Source organism: Dromaius novaehollandiae, chromosome 1 (genome assembly GCF_036370855.1).
Source record: "Dromaius novaehollandiae isolate bDroNov1 chromosome 1, bDroNov1.hap1, whole genome shotgun sequence".
In the NCBI taxonomy this organism is placed as follows: Eukaryota; Metazoa; Chordata; class Aves; order Casuariiformes; family Dromaiidae; genus Dromaius; species Dromaius novaehollandiae.
Genome location: NC_088098.1, coordinates 95,925,266 through 95,946,586, shown reverse-complemented (window position 1 = coordinate 95,946,586; position 21,321 = coordinate 95,925,266). Strand labels below are relative to the sequence as shown.

General features: G+C 37.6%; 1 protein-coding gene across 5 annotated transcripts in view; it reads left to right on the top strand.

Moving 5' to 3' along the window:
* Window positions 1–21,321, top strand: part of SENP7 (SUMO specific peptidase 7) — a 43,553-nt gene that overhangs the window by 3,156 nt on the left and 19,076 nt on the right. The window contains exons 3-10 of one of the 5 annotated variants that reach the window (XM_026112421.2): window positions 1,227–1,334; window positions 3,731–3,825; window positions 11,820–12,017; window positions 13,704–13,901; window positions 17,927–18,045; window positions 18,841–18,998; window positions 19,936–20,164; window positions 20,867–21,024. In XM_026112421.2, coding sequence (XP_025968206.2) covers window positions 1,227–1,334; window positions 3,731–3,825; window positions 11,820–12,017; window positions 13,704–13,901; window positions 17,927–18,045; window positions 18,841–18,998; window positions 19,936–20,164; window positions 20,867–21,024 — 1,263 coding nt within the window. Of the gene's footprint in view, window positions 1–1,226; window positions 1,335–3,730; window positions 3,826–11,819; window positions 12,018–13,703; window positions 13,902–17,926; window positions 18,046–18,840; window positions 18,999–19,935; window positions 20,291–20,866; window positions 21,025–21,321 lie in introns of all 5 variants that reach the window. The other 4 variants (XM_026112419.2, XM_026112418.2, XM_026112420.2 and 1 more) reach the window with 4 other exon arrangements.

The window sequence follows — 21,321 nt, the reverse complement described above, 5'->3', positions numbered from 1 at the left end:
AATAAGGAAAAAGAGCACTAGCAGTGCAAACTGCAGAATTGAAGGAGTATCTCCTTATGATGTAGTATGCTTCAGTTACAATCTGAAGCACTGCTTACAGAGCTATGAATGCCCTTTCTATGTTTATTAAGTCCTTAGCCTCTCTGTTCTAGAGTTCTTATTTTTAATTTCATGTTACCACGTAGGGTTGCATCTGGTAACTTGCAAATTAACTTCAATAATACACTTTACATCAGCCATCACATGTAGTAGCATCAGCTTGTTCCTGGCTGAGATAGACTTGATTGTCTGAGGGATGTTACATCCATTACATCACGTCACAGGTAACTTCTAGTTCTAATTCTAATGTAGTCATTTTTGCAGCATGAGGTTTTGCTTCTCAAGATGTCTGAACAAATGGCAAAGCTTGCATTATTTGTTTAGTTGAGATTATTTAACTGATTTAATTAACTTGATACAAAATGTCATCCTCTTTGCTCATCTTGATGGGCCTGTGGGAATTTAGTTTGACTGTTTTTTGTTTTGAAATTCTATAAATGAATGTTATTTCCTACATATTTTTTTCTGAATTGGAAAATTATTATGAATTACTAATTGTTTTGTCTTTCAGTAATTACTTTTGAAATACTGGTTGCATTTTGTCGAAGGTTGTCAATGACAGCAGTTGATACCATTTTGAGTACATTGGTATTTTGATGCTAATTATCATATACCAAAATCCTGATGTTATTGTAAGATTTAATTGCTATTCATCCTCAAAATTCTTTCTTGAGAGAGAGAACAAATATAGCGATTTCTCAGCTGTTTAGTTTTTGCTTTATCATTCTCTGAGCTGAGATGTGGAGATTAAACTAGAGTGTAAGCAAATCAAAGGGAACTGAGAAGAGTGTAAATGCCAGCTCATGTTGCTGCCAGGACACATCTGAAGCTCTAATGAAGTTAATGAAATAGGAAGGTTTTCTTTTCTTGTTGTTTTGGGGTTTTTTTGTTTCTTTTTAAGACAGTCGATTTGTTAAAACTAGCTCCCCAGTGCCCGAAGTGGTATTAGGTGTTTTTTAGGCCCAAGCTTCAGTTGAGAATACATTTAAAGTCACAGGTCAGTGCTTCCCTTGCCAGTTCCTTATTTTGCATGATGATTGAGGCAGTTTTGTTCATGACAGTATGTGAACTCATGGCATCAGTGCATAATTTAGTTTTATCATGTGTGTAACATCCTCTATTTTCAGTTTCGAATACCAAAGAAGAAGCCAAACACCAGGTCAGAGGATGTCCAAGTTCAGTCCCCTTTGACAAGGCTGCCAGGCTCCCCCCATTGGGTCTACCCTTTAAAAGAGGTAAAGAGAAGTTCTTCAGAGTGTAAAGTGCTTAGGAACATGTTATATGTCTTGTTCTGTTGTTCTGGAGGCTGGATTTTTTAATTTCGAATGGTGCCTTGTAACTGTATGACCAATACCTGACCCAGATTGATTTGGAAAGAGTCAGTGCATAGGTCTGAGATCTACCTGCAAGCATACAGTTACAGAAATAAAAGTCTTAGTGCGTTATTGCCAAACTAAATAATAAAAAAGCAGAATTTGGCTTCAAAAGTAGTTTGACAGAAAGTTTCCATTTTGCTAAAGTTAATCTCAATCTGAAATTATCTTGAAAATCATAAATTTAAAGGCAAATGTATATACAAGTTTGCAGTTCATTGTTTTTTGATTCCTGAACTTTCAGGTTATATTCAGATCACTTATCCAAACTGTTTCTGTTATGAGATGGAAGTCTTTTTTAAATTAAAATTTCAGTTAGTCATAATTTGTATCTGAGAGCTGAAGTTTTAAGAGAATATGTAAAATACTGAATAACTTTTGATTAAAATTTTAGGTGCTACTACAGAAATGTCGTATTAAGACCGAAGGGCTGTAAGTGTACTTAGATGGCATCATAAATGACTGTCTTGATCATCTCAGTCACATATAAAAGCAAATTTGTTAAGTAAATAGGCTTGAAATTCAGTAAATACATTTTTAAAATGCCAGCTTTTGGAAGCATTGTGCTATTGTTGACTCCCTCAACTCAGCATTGAGAATTTGTTGCTGGTTTTCGCGCTTTCAGAATCAAGGAGCTGGACACACAGGCTTCCCCACAGAAAAGCTGTAAAAGCCTAGTGAGGCAAGTTAGGAATTCTTTTGACTTACAGTAGTGCTGGTAATGTGACCCTGTTCTCTTGGTAGATCCAATCATTTGACCCTGCTGCATGCAAGGTCCCTGGGTCATTATGTCCTGTACTGTTAGTACTGAAGTGAGCAGAGCATACAATTACAGTCAGGTTTTTGAAGTCAGAAGTAATGCTTGCTTTTCTTGCCCACAGCAGCCTCTTAGGCACAGCCAGGAAGCACCAAAATAGAATTCTCTCGTCTCCTCTGCCCTCCCTATATTTATGTGTATACGTATACACATATGTATTTAGGTATATATATGTAAATAGTGATTGGACTGGACGAATTAAAAAAGGTGTTTTGCTGGTTATTTCCAATATATTTTCATATTTTCCATCTCTTACTATTTTTCTTACCTATGTCTATATATTTCAGATTCTTCCCATGTGGTAGAGGGTTTCTTATACTTTAACACAAGCTAGTCTTTTTGTATTCTGTTTCATCTTGAAAAGGTCATGAAGCATCATAATTAAAAGGCATATAATTGTCCATACGGAAGAGCAAGGATCTATTCATGTTGGCAGTATATTTAGTGTTGCCAGACTTTGCTCTGTAATGTATGAGAAATTTTGTGCAGCTTTCAGTGGTTGGATGTATAGGTCTCTCACATGTTTGGAGACCAGTGCTGTAAGGAGAGCTAGGTGATGTTTGGGAGCAGGAGGAGGGGAGAGGACCTTCAAAGCAATTTCCTGCTGCCAGCTGTTTTAATAATGAGGGCATTTCACATCACAGAATCAGTCTTTGTAATAGGAGAAACAATGATTTGGGACACACTCCTCAGACTTCTTCACTGAAGTAGCCATAATGCATGAGCCTGAATTTTTCAGATCACCTTTCAGCCCACACTCAAGCAGAAATGAAGATAAGTTGGTTTGTCTGCTTTCAGCCTGACAGCAAAATTTTCAAACAGTTTATTAGCTTTGCTATAAAAAAGAGGAGGGAGAGAGCAGGAGGAAGAAATGGCAGGGGGAGATAGAAGTAACTGTGTTTTGGTGGAGTTTCATTAAATTTAATTTGGGAAGATCTGTACACTTTCATAAGAAAATTTGAAGGAAAAAAGTGTTTTGCTGTTGTGAGTTTTGTCATGCCACCCAAGCATCAAGCTTTCAGATTCATATTCCTGCTAAGAATTGTTTGTCTTTGAGTGGAGTTATATAGTTTGGTTATATACACGGGGAGTTGTTAAAGAGAGTAGGCAGCGTTTTGTGTATTTGTGATTATTGTAAAACAGGCCCGATATTTAAGTTCCTGTTTGGAATGGTCCTCTTTAAGTAGGGGAGTAGTTGAATTGCCTTTATTGTCAACTATGTTAGGAAGAAAGAGCCAATTCCCTTCAAGGGAAAGGCAGCATATGGATGCTGTAAACAAAGCATATTTCGCAAAATTATTGTGTATACTCTTTGCTGCTCTGCTTTATTTGAGCAATTGCATTGTTCCAGGGTCTATCATTGTTCCATCTTTCTAGTATAATGTCTATCATGACGTATTTTTGTCTGTTGGAACCTTCCTATTTTTTTTATTTATTTCAGTGGAGATTAAGTGCCAGGAACAAAGAGTCTTCTACACAAAGAAGAAGGCAAAGGGACTGTGACAGATGCAGCTGTAATGATGAAGAATCAATTGGGTAAGAAGCATCTCAAGATTAGTTCTTCTCTGTGTTTGTATTGTGTGAGTTTCATAGTCTTTCTTGAAGATGTGTATCCATGATCTCCAGTTAATTATTTGGGTCATGCAGAGATGATTTTCAAGCTGTCAGAGAGCTCCCTGCTCCTTCAGTGAGGTGTGATTCAGTGATCTGATGGTGTTGTGAATTATGAAGCAACCGTAATTTTTGCTTTGTTGTAACTCTTAAGACAAGATTGCAGCACCCGAATGGGAATGCAACACTGGCTGGAGGAATTACTGCTTGTTGAACTGTTGGGAATCTTGAAGTCATTACTCCATAAGTGCAAATTATCATTCTAGCCCTCAGTATTTCATATTTTTAAGGAAGATTTCCAGATTGTCTTTTGTTATGCGTGACATTTTTTGCTCTGTAGCACACAGGCCTTATCAACTCTGAAAAAACAATCTGATGATTAATAGAGGAAGGTGGTAGTGACAAACTAGGTTTTTCACCTCTATGTTAAACTCAAAACACCTAAGTGACTGAATATGACTGTCTGATATGCTGCTTCTTTATGCTCTCCTTCCAAGAGCAAATATCTTGGTTCCTTTGAGATAAATGGCAAGTTGTTTAAAATCATCTTATGTGAAGCTGCCAGCTAGATAATTGTTTATCCAAGAACATTCTGAAGTCCTAAGTACTATAGTTGACAAATAGAAATTAAAATGTTTGTAGAATCAGATTCATTGACAGTAGCTAGGAAGCCTGATGAAAGCATAATTGAATCACATTTGTTAGTGAAGCAACCATTATTACTTAATTGCTTATATTTGCATGAATTAGAGTAAGAGTAAGCATTCTCCGCCCCATTCTGACTGAGTTTTAACTCAGTCGTGAAGTGATTTGTTGTTAGGTGAGGCTTTCAGAAACACAGTGCACAGGTAAAGAAACTGCTTTATGACAGCAGGTGATTTGGACACTGGTGAATTCAGTCTTTTTATGATGTATGAAGAGCGATCATTTAGCCCTGTCTTTATATACAGAATATTCTAAACTATTGCAGGGAAGACATAAGCTTTTCATAAATTATGACTTTACCTTTCCTATGTCCTCAGAGACATAATGGTCAGCCTACATTGTGTTACCTCAAAATGCATCTCTTTGTAGCTTTAGCTGAGGGAGTAGTTTGCAGGCTTTACCTGCTAGAACTTAGAAGCTACAGTAATTGCAGTTTCCTGAGTGTTGATTGCACTGTGGAGTGATTCATATCTTATTCTCTTGGGCTCTTTCAGTAGACTGAGTAGAGCTTATGATGTTGGGGAGCTTTTTTTTTTTTTTTTTTTTTTTTAACAGCTACCTCTGGATCTGTCACAGATGTTAATGTTACTATGTGAGTAACTTGCAATAGTAAGTGTTCAAATATTTTTACCAAAATTCTTACCAGCACACTGGTGAGAAATGATTTAGCATGTAATGCGACAGCAAATATTCAGGTATTAAATCTGTCCTTTTTTTATTTCTTTAAAAAAAGATAGAGACAAGCTGGAGGGTTCACTGTAAAATAGATTTTGCTTACTCTCTCCGGAAAAGCTCATTCTAAGTATTGCATTTAGGTACCACAGCATTTCTCAGTCAGTTGAAATTAACACATTGACTTCGTTGCATAATGAGTAGAAAGAGCATATGGGTTCTAAAGGAGACAGTATTTGTTCACAGATTGGTTCAGGTTGGAAGGGACCTTTAGAGATCATTTAGTCCAACCCCCTCAAGCAGGGGTAGCTAGAGCAGGTTGCCTAGGACCCTGTCCAGACAGCTTTTGAATATCTCCAAGGATGGAGAATCCACAGCCTCTCTAGGGAACCAGTTCCAGTGAAAAGTGTTCCCCACCCCCTTATATTCAGACAGAACTTCCTGTGTTTCAATTTGTGCCCACTGCTTCTTGTCCTGTCACTGGGCACCACTGAAAAGAGTCCGAGTCCATCTTCTTTACACCCTCACTTCAAATATATTGATAAGATACCTGACCCAAGCCTTCTCTTCTTCAGGCTGAACAGTCCCAGCTCCCTCAGCCTCCCCTTGTATGAGAGATGTTCCAGTCTCTTAATCATCTCTGTGGCCCTCTGCTGGACCCTCTCCAGGAGCTCCATCTCTATCATACTGGGGAGCCCAGAACTGGACCCAGCACTCCAGATGTGGCCTCACCAGGGCTGAGTAGAGGGGAAGGATCACCTCCTTTGACGTGCTGGCAGTGCTCTTCCTAATGTATTGGAGGATACCATTGGCCTTCTTGGCCACAGGGGCACATCAGTGGCTGATGGTCAACTTGCTTTCCACCAGGATCCCCAGGTCCTTCTCTGCAAAACTGCTTTTCAGCGGGTTGGCCTGGGGTTATTCCTCCCTAGCTGCACAGCTTTGTACTTCCCCTTGTTGAACTTCATGAGGTTCCTCTGCCCATTTCTCCAGCTTTTGTTAAGCAAAAGTCTGAGAATTGGCAAAAGTCAAAAGGGAAAATGTGAAGTGACATGCTGAGAATCTTTAGAAGGCAAAAGTTTCTGTCCCTTCCTCACAGTGGGGAATCTCTCAGTTGTATTGATAAAAAGGAAATAATGATCTTAATGGCAAACCCCTGGTTTTCTTAGCTGTTGTTTTAAAAATGTTGCCTTCATTATTGATAGGACCTAACTTTGATGTTACGCAAGATACATTTCCTGTCAAATATTTAGGGAGGCACGTTTCACTTTAATGTTGTCTTAACCATTGTTACTGCCACTTAATTTTAGTCAGAAAGGACAAAGTGGATGTATTAGTACAAACCCACCTTGCTTGTGGTTTTAACTAAGGTTCTGGATTATAAAATGTGATAGTTGATCACTTCCATCAGTCCTGCTGTGAGGTGACACCATGGGGATGGAAGCTGTGTTGTAAACCAAGACTGCTTTCACTTGGACGCCTGTGCTCAGGGCCCTGTGAATGGCTGCTGTTGGGCGATTTGTTCATGATCCCAGGCAGGGCTCTCGGAGCAGGTTGTTTCCCAAGTCCTGCTCTTGCGTGTTCTCCTATTTGTGTCGTAAAACAGATTAGGACTCTCATTAAGTGTGAGTAGCTCAACTTACTAGTGTCTTTGCAGAAAGTTTGGCATAGTATTTATGTAATTGGTCAGTTAGTGTTTTGTATGCCATTTATGAAACTTCTTTTATTGTTGAGGAAGGTAACTATTGCCACCTCGAAACAGCTTAGAGGCGTTCTCTTACCTCAGCTGTATTACTCCTGGGTCATCCAAGAAGGATGGCACTACTTTGAAAACCAAGCTTCTGATCTTGGTCTGTTGAGTTTTCTTTGGGTTGGGAGGAGTACTTAAATAAGATGTGTGTAATTCTGCCAACTCAATGTTGTAAACTTTAATTGAAATATATGTCAAGGCTGAATGAAGTACTGACCATGGGGTTGTCAGGTTTTTGTGGCAATCACTTACACGCAGGTTTCCTTTGCCTTGACACACACACTTTGGCAGTAATAACTTCCTGATCCAGCAAAGCAAGGAGGTTAGTAGGGATTTTCAGGTTTGTTGTTAAAACAGAGTTCTGCTGAACTGATGAAAGAGCGTGGCCTTGAGAAGAAAACCTCTGTCTGTCCTCTTCCTACTTCAAGGGAAGGCAGTCAATGAATGTGACTGAGAGTTTCCCATTAAAGATAGTGCATCACTTCATTCCTTTGGACTCCAAAAGGCCAAGGATTGCCTGGGCTGTGCATATGCTGTAGAAGCTCAAATAGATGAATACACAAAAAGTCTGTCAATGGCTTTATTCTTAGACCCAGGACAGGTAATCAGTTCTCTTGGGACCTGATGGGGCACCCTCATGTGGTGTATGTCATCCCACGATTAAAACACTGATTTTACAGAATTTGGATTTGCAAATAGGAGAATGTAGGCAGGATGATGCTGGGGTAGGCAGTTATTATCAGTGCACCCAAAAGGAGTCACTAGCTCCCAGGTCTGAATTTGATCACACTCTCTAACGCAAATTTGAACACATTGGAGCCAGTGCTTATATACTGGTGCATACGTAAATAGTCATTGAAAATGGAACTGGATCTAGCAGTTCTGATTTTTGACTGAAGTAGAGGTCAAGGGATCAGACATTTTTCCCAAAGTCAGATAAACAACTAATACCTTTCAGTTGTGCACTTTGTAAGGTAGCATAATACATTTTTGCCTGTGAAAAGTGGTTTGAGATTAGCCAGGAATAGTAGCTGACAGCATTTTTCTTATTACAGTTTTTTTCCCCCTGTTTCACCCTTACATATGTAAGTATATTTCCGTTACCTTTGTTTACATACTTTTTTTTCATTTGGAAAAAGGATGGAGGAGTAGGGTGGAGCAGGCGAGTTGCTTTAGAAACAAAAATACTCTGCTTTGATTTTCCTTTACCAAGATGCCTCCAGACTTGCTGTTTCATGAGTTGCTTGCTGTGTCTGTGTCTCTGCTTTTTTTTCCTGCTTGACATTTTTTGCTCTGTAGCACTTATCTTTTATCTTTTGAAATTCCTTTTGTATGACTTGCTTATTTGGTACTGTGGACAATTTAACAGGTAATCTAGGAATCCATGCCCCAGTCCTGAAACTGATACACAGAGATACAGGCTGACATAAGTGTAGCTGTTTTTCTTTGATCCAATTTGTGCTCAGTCTTCATGACATAACTTTTCAAGAAATACCATCACTTGCAATTTCTTCTTTAGAAAAGGAAGCCACTGAAAGCTGCAAGCACTATACAGCCCTGTAAATCAAGTCATAACCAGTTGTTCATGTTAATGTCTTCAGTCAAAAAACAGTGCCGTGTAGAAATGATGCCTTAGCATGGCACTGACAGCTTTATGGATAGCCAGACATATGCTATTCTCTCCCATGTTGCTTGTTGGAGGTTCCTTTCTCTACAGTCAGGTTTCCAGTGCAAAACCAGTTGCATGGATGCATGTGTACTCTAACTTGTAAAATCATTTTCACAAAGATACTTACTTAACATATTTAAAGCCCATTTAAGTCAAGGGAGGGGCAAAGATTACCAATTCTGGGAATATTATTAAAGGAGAAGTATCTGTTCTAGTCTTCGGTTGCTTGATCTCTTCTGGGACCTCAGAAGATGAAATGTCTTTCCACTATAGCCCTTTAGTAACTGGACCTCTGAAGTAGATTAGGTAAGATAAGGAGGAAATTCAAGCATAAGAGTAAATCTCTAATTTTGTAAGATGAATTTGCACAAGTTATTTGATAACTGTTACCTTGAAATTGCCTTTAATTGCCTTAGTAATTGTAAATTTTCTCAACAGTTTCATGGGTCTTTGTGTAGCTGAATTTTGAAATCTTTTTATCAGCATTTCAACATGTGTATATTCCTCATTTTAATATATTTAGTATTTTTGTATATGACATAGATTGCTAACGTACTTTCATAGTGACTTTGAAGAAGCAGGCATATACAAAGACTGTAGTATGCTTTACAGTTGGACAAGTAACAATTTACATTTAGGTTTGGTTACTGTAAGTTCTTCTGACACGTTAAACCAGGGTTAGCATATCAACTCCAGGAGCTTGAGAAGCCCAGAGAATAGCTAGAACTTCTGGTTTGGGGAAGAATGCTGTAGAAAATAAGTTTCTTGTTTCCTATGCTAAATCAAGAATATGTTGCTGTCTTGGTATGTTCTCATTAAGCTGCTACAGTTGGGCTCTACTATGTTAGATGCTAATGTTATTAAACTTCCCTTGTTCTGAGGAGACTGCAATGTTTAACCGTTCCAGAGAGATACCCAAATAATGTTTGCGTTGTTTCTCTCCTTGGAAATAGGACCATAGAACCATGTGGCCTGGTTACTTTATGTTTCTCATGACCAATATTGACTTTCTAAGCTTTTCAGTAGCTTAAGCATATCCTTTCCTAAAACTCCAGTCTTTGGATCCTCAAAATGTAGAATAGACTTTTTTAGGTCTATGATATTTGAAATAGATGCACAGACTTTGTAATGAGTTCCTAAAAGCAGCTGTTCTTTACTTGAGCAGTCATAGAACATATACAGGTCTAGATAAAATAACAAGTGCGTATCTGCCTTTTTCTGTCTGTGCCTACACCATTCTGGAGCTATCCTTTTGTTTAGGTCAGTCTTCTGATGAGGCTGACGGAAACTATCCTCGTACATATGACCTCACATTGCCATTGTAGAGTTATCTTTTGCTTCAGAAACCCTAGACTGTATTTCCTGTAGCTAATCAGGAACCTTCCCTTACAAGACTAAATACTTTATTTCTTCCTCTGTCCAGATTCTTGTGCCAGAGTGCAGTGATTTATTTATTTTTTCCTTCAGAGTTTAAGGATCTCTTTTTGAGACTCAGCATTAGCTCTTTATCACTTACTTTTTCTCTGGGAAACTTCTAAGACAAGCCCAGAGAGTGGAGAAAAGTGGCATAACTTGAGCTTAAGTTACTTGCTTTTGAATGGGAACCATTTAAGTTTGTTGACCATGATTTAGGAAATGGATGGAAGAGCCCTCAGAGACAGCAGCTCATTGCGCTCATGTTTTGGCATTCACTGATGATCTGATAAGACTGACCAGTATTTGTAGCTTTACAGATAGGTTCTCTAAGCTGTGTGTAGGAACCTTACTGTCTTTTCAATTTCCCGGGGAGGGAGGAGTCTTGTTAACATGGTAACTAACTAGGGAAAAGAAATCTCAACATGTAGCTATTGATGCAACAGCAAAATGTCAGGATTTCTTGAAATGTGTTCCCTGAGCCCAACAGATTTCATTAGCAAAGCAGTTTCCAATATTTTCTTTTGTTTCAAGCATAGCTTATCTTCCCTGGTTTTCCTGGCATGCTTAAATCTGTTTACCACTAGATGCTATGTAACCATGCTGTTGAGCTGAATGCAGCATGTCAGTGGGACAGCTATAATTTCGTAGAAGTTTTTTGCGCAGTTGTCAACCCACTGAACAATAGCAGCCTTTTCCTTAAGAAATGTGGCTGTAGCATGTAATATCTATGTGAGTAGAAGGGTTTTCTAACTATAAAAGAAAGATTCTTGCTGTACAATGTGAACAACTTGATTTGTCATTTTAGATATGCCACAGAGAAAGCAATTTTTACCTTGTTAATCTTCTAAAATTGATGTCTGAGCCTGAGCTTCAGTGTCCTCTTAGGACCAGTCCTTCTAGGAAAAGAAGTCTAATTCTCACCCATTTTGAAAATGAAATGAATCATCTGAGAAATTCTGACAAACCATCTATGATATATACTGGTTAGCAGCTTAAAGAAACTGTACAAGTTACTGGCCATATTACAGAATTAATTCTTTATGTTGAAGACTTCAGTATCTATCTAGCAGACTCAGTGCAGTATAGACATTTGTTTAAAGAGTCATGATGGGGAGCTGTTAGTAACCTTCTAATTCATGTCATTTTTTTTTTAGCAGAATTGAATAGAAATAATTATGTGGGTCTTCAAAACTATAAGATTGCACTAGCTTGATTTTCCAGCAAGATCATAATTTAAATTGTGATATGGGAACCACTGAATATTTCTAGTTCTGAAGTAAGATGCCACAATACAAACACTTGTTTTCATACCCTGAAAATGCTCAAGTGTATACTTTCGGAATAGTCTGTCAGGCAAGTGATGCCACTTCCAATATCTTTCAGTAAAAAAGTTGCAGGAAAATTTCCATGCCTCTGAACTGAAGTTTGCCACTTCAGAATCATGCGTGGATGTGACAGTTATTGATGGCAGAATAGGCAGCCCTGAAAAGCTATCCTGATTGAGAGAAATGCAGTTCTGATTCATCTTCTCTAAAGAGGACTGCTTTGTAGATTGTCAGGGAAGTGAACTTAATTCTCTTGAAGCTATTAAGTATGATGCAGGAACAATAAACCCTTAAAGAAGGGTTTCAATAAGTTTTGTTGAATTCATGTGATTTAACAAGATCTCAGCACCCTATTATTAATTTATTATTATATGTATGGCAGGCAACCCAAAGTTATCTTGACGAATGTCCTGAGGACGAAAATAGGACGAAAATACACACAGGCGCAACCTAAAACTGATGCTAATTTTTCTGATGCTGACAAGCTGCAGTCAGATCAACTACCTTCATCATCTGTTGCCAGCCTAAAGATATGGCAAATTTTAAATCCTACTCTCCAAAGCCTTTTTCTGTCTAAAAGGTATGTTGTTCAATGCTCTTTGCTTCATGTCACTAAAAGAAATCATTTTCCTTGCAGTTATTTTTCATGAGAAACTGTTCTTCATGGTACCACAGTTGTCTTGTCTCATCCGTGAATGTTGTTCTCATTCTCATGCCATCTGACTTTGTTGTATTCCCTTGCACGTGGTTCCTTTTGCTAATAATTGAAAGACATGGTGGCAGGCACACTGTAATGGGATTTCTGATCAGGTGGTTTCTAGATGGTCCTGTATTGACAAGACCAATTTGTTCTCATTCAGCCATTGGACTCTCAAAATGCATTTTTTTTTCTCGTGTAGAGAGGCGTATGCTTGCAGTTAACTGCCCACTTTTCTCTGACAAAATATCAAAGTATATATTCACTGTTATGGTCTCTGACTAATCACAAAAAGATGAGAGGAGGCATGAAGGGTCAGAAGAAAGACCAGGCCTATCAAGCCCAGTATCTTCCCCTCTCCTACTCCCCATCAGGCAATGGTCCGTTGGAGATACCTGGGAACAGTATAAGAAACAGGGCACAGTTAGAGTGAATGATTTTTTTCACTAATGTTTCCTCCCAGCTTCTGACAATAAACAGATAAGGGGCTTCCATTACTGGAGATTGTATCCAGAGTACTGTGTTCTTCTGTATCAGGCTTGTCATTTTAGTCATAGCCTCATTGCTGATCACCTGTGTACCTCTGCAACTGCTTTTCCCTAATGTAGTCCCTTGATAAAAAGAAAATTGACATATCAGTGCAACAGGAGATCCAGGTTCTCCCAGACATCACACAATCTGTGCTGGAGTGTGCTTCATGGATGAATACAGACAACAGGAGAGGTATACAGCAGATATCCAGAAGACAGCATTGTTCCCAACAGATTCAAGAAAGGCCATGGCATACATCATAATCCAAAATGAATTGCAAAGGAAATGGTAGAATTTAAATCCCTGTTTGAGAAAGAGGAAAGTAAGTCAAGGGCTACACAGCTAGCTGGCTGAAGTTGCCTTGTGTCACATATATTGTGCTGCTCTTATACGTCACTGGTCAAGTAGTCACATCTTCATATTTTGTTTAGTTTATTTTTAATGCTTGTCATTTGTAACACTTGCAGATGTTCTTCTGGGCCTTGCAATTGCTGTATTGCAGAATGCCAGCTGGAAATTGAGGGGGAAGAAAAAAAATCTATTGCTAAATTTTTGTGTGCGCGCTACTTTCTACCTGTTGACTAAGTGCTTGAGAGAATCCAATATGTTTTACTGGAGGCTTCTTGTTTGTAGGAAAATCAAAATTTCCTTGCTGCATAATTCTGAGAAATGTAGATAGACACTGCATGAAAACTATTTGGAGATAAGGATTTACCAGTTGCTAAACAGTATTAAGATGATATGTTAGTGGCCATGTGATGTGAATAGTATCTGGTTATGGTGAAATGATGCATCTAGCCTCATACAAACTCTTTCCAGTTTCTTGCTACTTTTTGCATTTATCTGCTCGCCTTGGATTTTGAGTTCCTTTGTGGAGGATTTTGTTCTATGTCTCTAAAAGATAGAGGAGAAAAAAAGTAATACTTTTTAAATGATGTTGGGGGATTATCAAGCCACTAAAATACACCATTTTATTTAGAAGTTTCTTTCTCTAGATTTGAGTGCAGTATTTATGATTTATCGTTATATGTATGGCAGGCAACCCAAAGTTATCTTGACGAATGTCCTGAGGACGAAAATTGGAAGAAAATACATAAACAGCCACGTAATAATTGATGCTAATTTATCTGATGCTGACAAGTTACAATCAGGTCAACCACCCTCATCATCTGTTGCCAGCCTACAGACATGTCAAATATTAAGTCCTCCTCATGAAAGTTCTTTTCTGTCCAAAAGGTATGTTGTTCACTGCTGATTTTGCCAGTCTTCCTGAAATAACATGACTTCACAATGGAAAACAATTTCGCTGGAACAGTTTTTATGAGACTCTGTCTTGAAGCAGAAGTTGAATTTCCTGAGTGCAAACTAACATGCTGCTGCAACTAGCTGTTTTAACTTTGCATTTGTTCTGATTTTTGCTGTACCTGATGTTACCACACTACTGTTCTTTCCTAGAAGGAATGTCCATTTCCAATAAAACAATGTTTTTGGTCTGTATAAGTGGCTGTGTTTCAAATATATTTCAGTTGGTTTTGTATCTAGAACCAAAATCTTGTTTTCTTGTTGCTGTTATGTTTTCTAGCATGGTGTCAAGTAATTTCTTTAAAAAAATTTCTCCAAAGTACATATATGTGATCGTTCATTTCTTTTTCATTAATCCCTCACTGGTTGCAAGCGCATCAACAGAGTGCTATTGTTTGAGAGATTGCTTTCTCACTGCTTGGAATCTACTTTTCCTCTTTTCTTTCTGTATTTACCTTGACGGAGCATTATAGCAATACTTGACATGCAAAACTAGTAGAAATGAGTGATTAGAATTATATAATACTTGTCTCAGTCTAAGATGGCAGTTGACATCAGAGTAAGCGCTTTTTTCTTGTCTTCTGTGGCTTTCTCATTGCTTAAAAGCAAAGTATCCACAGGGACAAATAGCATGAAATTTTGGGGGAGGAAATAAAACGAGAAAGGAAAAGAAGAATGGTTTGTAAGGGCAGGAATGATCAGGTTAAAGAAATCATAAATCTTTAGAAGAGTAAGTCATATTGCTCATTCTGATACATGAGCATCTTTGATATCATGAATTACTGAAGATTGCTGTCATTTTTCTGTTGGAGTCTCTATTATTATAATTAATCTGACAAAGCTGAATTTTAAAATGAGGGATTTAGAACAGTTTATTAGATTGTCTCCTGAGTCATTTTAAAACTACTACATGTATTTTAATAAGTAGTAGACTAAGTCTTTTTTGACTACAAAATCTTTAAGTTCTGTAATATTTAGTATCCCAGTTTTCCACTCAGTATTGTTTTGAATGATGGCAATGCCTGTATTCATAAAGAAGAAAACATAGAGTTTTGTATGTAACGCTCTAAATTTCAGGAAACATCTTGCATGTATTTTCAGTCTAATATCTGAAGGGCAGCTGTTGAGTTTTATGCTAAGCAACAGTGGTTTAGACTCTTCAGTACTGAAATAGCTAATGCTGCGTAGAGATTTCTTCTGTGTAACCCCTGAAGAGAATAATGCGTAATGGTAGAAAGTATTAAGGACATAGAGGGAAATCAAGACCTTTTACATGAGTGTGGAACTAGCTCTATATTAACCGAGGTTAAATAAAGTCTGCATTTTCTCCAGTTCCATTTGTCTTTCCAGGTAAAAAAGGTCTGAGTCAATGTTTCAGGAGCTGGTGTACCCAACTTGCTTTAGACGTGGGATTGTTCATTGGATGAAGGTTTAGGTTTCTGTTTCTGTTATGTGCTTTTCTAATGTGTTAAGTAAAAGTGTTAGACCTTTTTGATAAGGCTAGTTATTAGCAGCAACCAGTGTAAGGAGGGTTTGTGGGTTTTTTTTTTCCCCCCCCATAGTGACCAGCATTTTAATGCAAGCTCTGACAGATATCACATAGGAAGTGAAGAACTTAAGAAGTATTCTAAAAAAGACTTGTTCTGATCCTGATCATCTCCCTATAGCTAATGTCTGTGCACAGGATATTCATGGCACTGACTCTTTTGGGGTCTCTTCTTTTGAAGAAGAGTAAAAACTCCCCTCCCCCCTTATAGTGTGTGTGTGTGTGTGTGTGTGTGTACATATATGTACACACACACAGCCATACTGTTTCACTGAAAATCATACCTGTTCTGTGCTATGGAAATCTCAGGTTAGTCAAAGAACTGTGAGTGATAAGAACAGGGTGGTATCAAGTTAACCTTTCTCTATAATCTAAAACTTCCTGCAAGTTCCCTGTCTCCTTTCTTCCTGTGGATGTTATAGAATTGATGGGTTTTGCATTCCTTGCTCACTATAACCCAGTGTAAAATGCATTTACTTAAATCCCCACTGACCTATCAATATGCTGAATATTAGATTCATTTTAAACATAAAGAAACTTAGGGTTGTTTAAAAGTGTGCTTCATACTTATTCATCATGGTTGTTGAGAACACTTCAGTATATACTCCTGTAGTTTCTTAGGTTATGCATGTGCCTGTGAAGTGGTGCATTTTAAACTGAGTTAGCATCGATGAAGATTAGAAATAAAAATAAGACATGCAGAATTTGGGTATAGACTTTTTTTAAACAATCAGATCAATATAGTTGTTATGCATGCAGATGTATTTAAATTAACAGATGTATATAGCTTCCAAAACCCTGGGGTGAGGTTATTCCAGAACTAGAGCTGCTTAATCTCTAGAAGGCCCTATCTTGTTCAGTGCACAGAGTGAATAATACTGCTTATTGAACAGTTTTTCTGTGTATGGCTTCATGCATGATTGTGAACTGAGACAGAATTATTAATTTCTTCATGGTGTTTATATAGTGTTCGTTACTGTAGTATCTGAGCACTTCAGAAGTCTTTATTCTATTTTATTTATATCTTCACAGTATTCCCAAAGAGCAGTGATGCTCCATTTTACAGATATGGCACTGAAGAACGGGCACCTGCTTAAAAAGTGTCCAGTAGTTTTGGACATGTAATTAGAGATGCCAAGAATCTTCTTTCCCATGGTTGGTGGCATTCTTTACAGGTCCAAGCTCAGCCATCAGTGATTCAAGTCATTGCAGTCATTACCTAGCACTTTGCAAATTGGACTGCAAGATTGTAAGTTAGGCCTCATATAAAATCATGAAACCAAAATCACTTTGGGGTTAAGTGAGGTGACAAAAAGAGGAATGGAAAAGATTTTCTAGAGCAGCGTTAAACTATTTTATCCATGAAATCTTCCTTTATTTTCTTGCTTTCTTCAACTCCCGCAGCGAATGAAGTTGATATCATGCAGGTTAGGTTTTTTGTCAGTGTAACCCTGATAAATTCTCAGAAGTCTTGTGTACTGAATGTAATTAAGTTCCTGTGAGGAAAATATCATGTGACCATGTAATTAAATGTTATCATAATGCATACACTTGAAACCAAAGTACAGTTATGTAGACTTTTGTCATCTGTAATTAACCTTAAGAGAAACTGAAAGAGTATATGCGTACAAGGTCAGACCTCAAATGTGATGATATCATACTGTTCAGTCTATCAGTACAACTTGGAATATTGATTTTTTTTCTCTGTTACATAAAAAATAGGAATAATAGGAAAAAAATGATTTTCTAGCATGTCCTTCTTTTTAGAATGAACCTACCAGCTCAGCTGAGAACCTGTAGTTTTCCTAGTTTTTCTTGCTGTAATCCTTTTTTTCTTCTTTCTCTTCTGTCTCTTCTTTCCCCATTTACATAGTTATTAATTGTTTTTTTTGTTTTGTTTTGTTTCGTTTCCCCCCACTCCTCCCCAAGTTACTGTTTCAGGCTCTTTTGAGCAGGAAAGCTCATTTCAAATCTTTTCTTGTTGCAGGAACTTAGAGTGGACTCTATTAGCAGTTTAAATCTAAATTTTAAATACACTACATTGCGTCATTCCCACCACATTCATGACAAAGGCAAGGATAGAATCAACTAACTGTTCTGTCTTTTTCTTCTTCTTGTTACATGTTTTTGTCACATTTATGCTTTACAGCAAAATAGTATTTCAGTGTCTGATGTCAAGCATGTCACATTTTCATCCTGTGCATCTTTTAGAAGCATCTATTTCATTAATAACGTCGGAGTATCTAGCTGAGTATTTCCATAATGTGAACTGAATTAGTCTGCATTTCATTTGCCAAGCTTCACATGGTTATGAGAGAGGCAGAAGTTTGTGGTCTAACTGACTCTTGTTTCTGTTGGGATTTTCAGTATTCTTTCAAAATAAAAGATAAGTCATAGTTAATATTCTTTACAGGAGTGAGCATTGCCTGAGAAAGACAGATGATGGCCCTTGTAAATTGACCGAACCTTCTAAGGAATCAGAAAGCAGTAATTTTGTCTTCGCTTTTAGAAAACGTGAGCTGCAGAAGAAAGGTTCGTAGTGAGCAATAATCCAGCATTTCACTATAAATGTTTGGAGCGTTTTGGAAATATTTAACTCTAGTATTTTAAGAAGAGCAAGGAAAGAAGGTAATAGAAGGTGTTGCAGACAGGATGTATGTTTTTGCAAAATACAGTATTTTCAGATATGGTAAAATATATCAAATAACTAAAGCTGTGTTTTTTAAATAGCAATAAAGCCATGATGGTTCAGAGAGATTGAAAGAAGCCTCACTGTACTGTTATTATAATGCTGACTTTTTATAAAGTCTTCTATACGCAAGAGTGGAATCTATTAGAATGCTCAAATGTTTTGGATCCCTACTAAAATGTTCATACTATATAACAAAATTTTTACTCACTTCTGAAAAATAATGAGATCTATGCTGACTCTCTAGAGGTGATTGTACCATCTTTCTAACACTATTTAGCAATATTTGCAGATTAAAACAGGACTTGGAGAATTTTGCATCCAGCAGAAGCTATAAGAAGGATTGTGGAATATAGAATGCTAGTTATTACTTGCAAGGGAGCTATGAATTTGGTTATACCCTTATATTAATTATTTTTGCAATGGTTATCTTTACCTAATATTTTAGGGAATGTATCTGACAAGCACACACAATTTAAAAAAGGGAAGAACTCTCTATTGTGGAAGCTGTCTGCTTGAATGCATTTTATTTAAGACATAACAGATACAAAGAAGTAGAAAGGTTTTTAAGGATAATCCATTAAATCACTTTGTTCGTTTTCACCTTGTTTTTCTTTCTCTTTTACATTTTGACATAGAAAACAAGAACTATGTTGAAGTGGATAAGAGGAACAAAAACATGAACAGTACCTCTCATAGTTGGAAGGGATCAGACTCCTTTGATTCTGAGAAGAGGAAAAGAAGATTTAGCGATGATTGTAATGCACACATTCCAGAAAAATCCCATCCACTGTCTGTAAGTTATCCTTAATTTTAATGTATGTGTACACAGACACACACTTACTTCAGCAGCAACAGTAGCAACATTCAAGATACAAGAACTGTAATAGTAACTAGATTGTCTAGGGATGCCTTTATACATGTTGAGGCAAAGGAGTGCAGTGATGAATTAGGAAGTGTGAGTGTGCGTGCTTCTTTCTGCTACATAAGAATATGCTTCTTGTAGCTGAAAGGCAGAGAGAGATGAATGACAGTGTTTCCTTCAGTCAGAAGCATGGAACAACACTATTTGGGAAATATGGCATCAGGCCACTGAAGTAAAGTTTCTTTCAGAGATGGTATGAAACTGATCAGGGATGTTCAAACAAAATTTATAAAGTATACATGGGGTTATTGAAATCTTGAAGATGGTATCTTCCTCCCTCCTCTTCAGTCTTTCCTACTGTCTCTGAAAGTTTTATTCTGATCTGTCACTAAGATTTTTGGGGGAAGAATAAAAAAAAGTAAAATTAGTCAAGTATAAGTTGTGACTTATATTCAAGCTATGCAAGCATTTGAATATGATAAAGGTATATCTGTTAGCTTGTTTTTAAAAACCGATTGATGTGGATAGGTACGGAGTCCTGCTCACCTGGTGGACATCTGCAAAGTAATGAACATTGCTGGTTCTTGTTCTTTCAGAGTAAGACTGTGAAGGAGCTGCTAAAAGATCAGATACAGTTTCTTGTTCAGTTCAACAAGGGAACATAGTAGGCTTTTAAAAGGTTCTTCCTCTTACCTTTATGTAATAACCTTTGCGATAAAGGAGGAGGAATTACCCTGACTTGAGCTCTAAAGTACAGCTGCATTAAGCAATAATTATTTTATCTAGCACATTATGAAGTCTCAATCTAAACTATCATAGGAAGGTCAAGAAATAAACGTATACCCAATCTCTGATTCCTGTTTTGTAGAAAGAGCAAAGACTGAGTTCAACACAGTCACTTGGCTGCAGAAACCTCTGTGAGGATGAACAAGGTCACAGGTCTAGCCTGGTGCACGACTGCACACCCCAGCTGTTAGAGACAAGCTGTAAAGACACTTCCACCCACAGCCATTTAAGGTCTGCTCGCAGCTGCGCAGAGGTACTTGGCTCAGAGTCTCCTCCCACAAACTTGCTGGAGAAGCAGCTTCCTGCCACTGGTGAGGACACAATTTCACCAAGAGTCAGTACCATCAGGAAATTAAAGGTGGACACATCGCAGTATCTGAGCAAGTTGCGGAACAGAATCTGCAGGGGTAATCGGCCACTTGTTTCAGTTGAGCCAAGTATGTACTGTATCTGTGTTGCTGACAGTTACCACTGATATGCTTAGATCTTGGGAGAACTCACGTATGACTGACTAGTCAAAATATATGGAACAAAAGATTGAGGACAGAGAATGTATTGTTTGTAATGCATTGTGCAGATTAGAGAACAGTGCTCACTATAATGTACTGGAGTGTAGAGGGTCCTGTACTTGAGAAACAGCATGGACAGAAGAATGTTCCTATTCCAGTCTGTATTCTACAGCTGATTTTGTGGCTGTGGAAAAGTGAGTTTGCATTTTTAATGATGTTGAGAGAAATATGAACTCTCTTTGTTGAAGCAGGTATGTTGTGGCTTAACTCTTATCTGAATAAAATTTTGAGAACCTTGGGTAAGAAGCGCTAATAAAGTTATAAAGCAGTGCTTCTTGTTATATGCACTTGCGTGCACACAGACTCTGGCTGGGTGGGGCAGTGTACTTTGATATTACATACTAAAGGAGAGAGTATTCTTTGTTCATCTGAAATTTACAGTGTACAAAATATTCTTAAACCTGCATCTTGTAGTATATGTGTACATTTTTTTTTCCTCTTTAGTTGTCCTTTCCAGTGATGATGAGGATGGCTCTTCTGAACCAAAATGCACAGAGCCACTGCAGGATGATATTACTGATAATAAAGAAATAGACCAAGAGTCTGATTTACCTTTCTCAAAAATGCAATTGGAAGACAGGATGGAAAGTCACACAGAGCAGGTAGTCTAACTTTGGCCTGTGTGTTGTTATGCCAGTCCTTTAATTTATTTGTACACTGCGTGTTAGGACATGAGAGAAATGCTTAGAGCAGATAGGATTAGTCCTAGCAACAAGCAGTAGCTGTAGTAATTTATTTCACAGATGGATTTCTGGACAGTCTTCAGAGAAAATTTCTGGTTGTGATGTTTGAGTGGTTCTGTAACATACTGTGTATTTTGTATTTCAAAAATAAATATTTTGGAAATGTTTAATATTACAAAACAGGAAGGATTAAATAGTAGCCTATGCTAGAGGTGG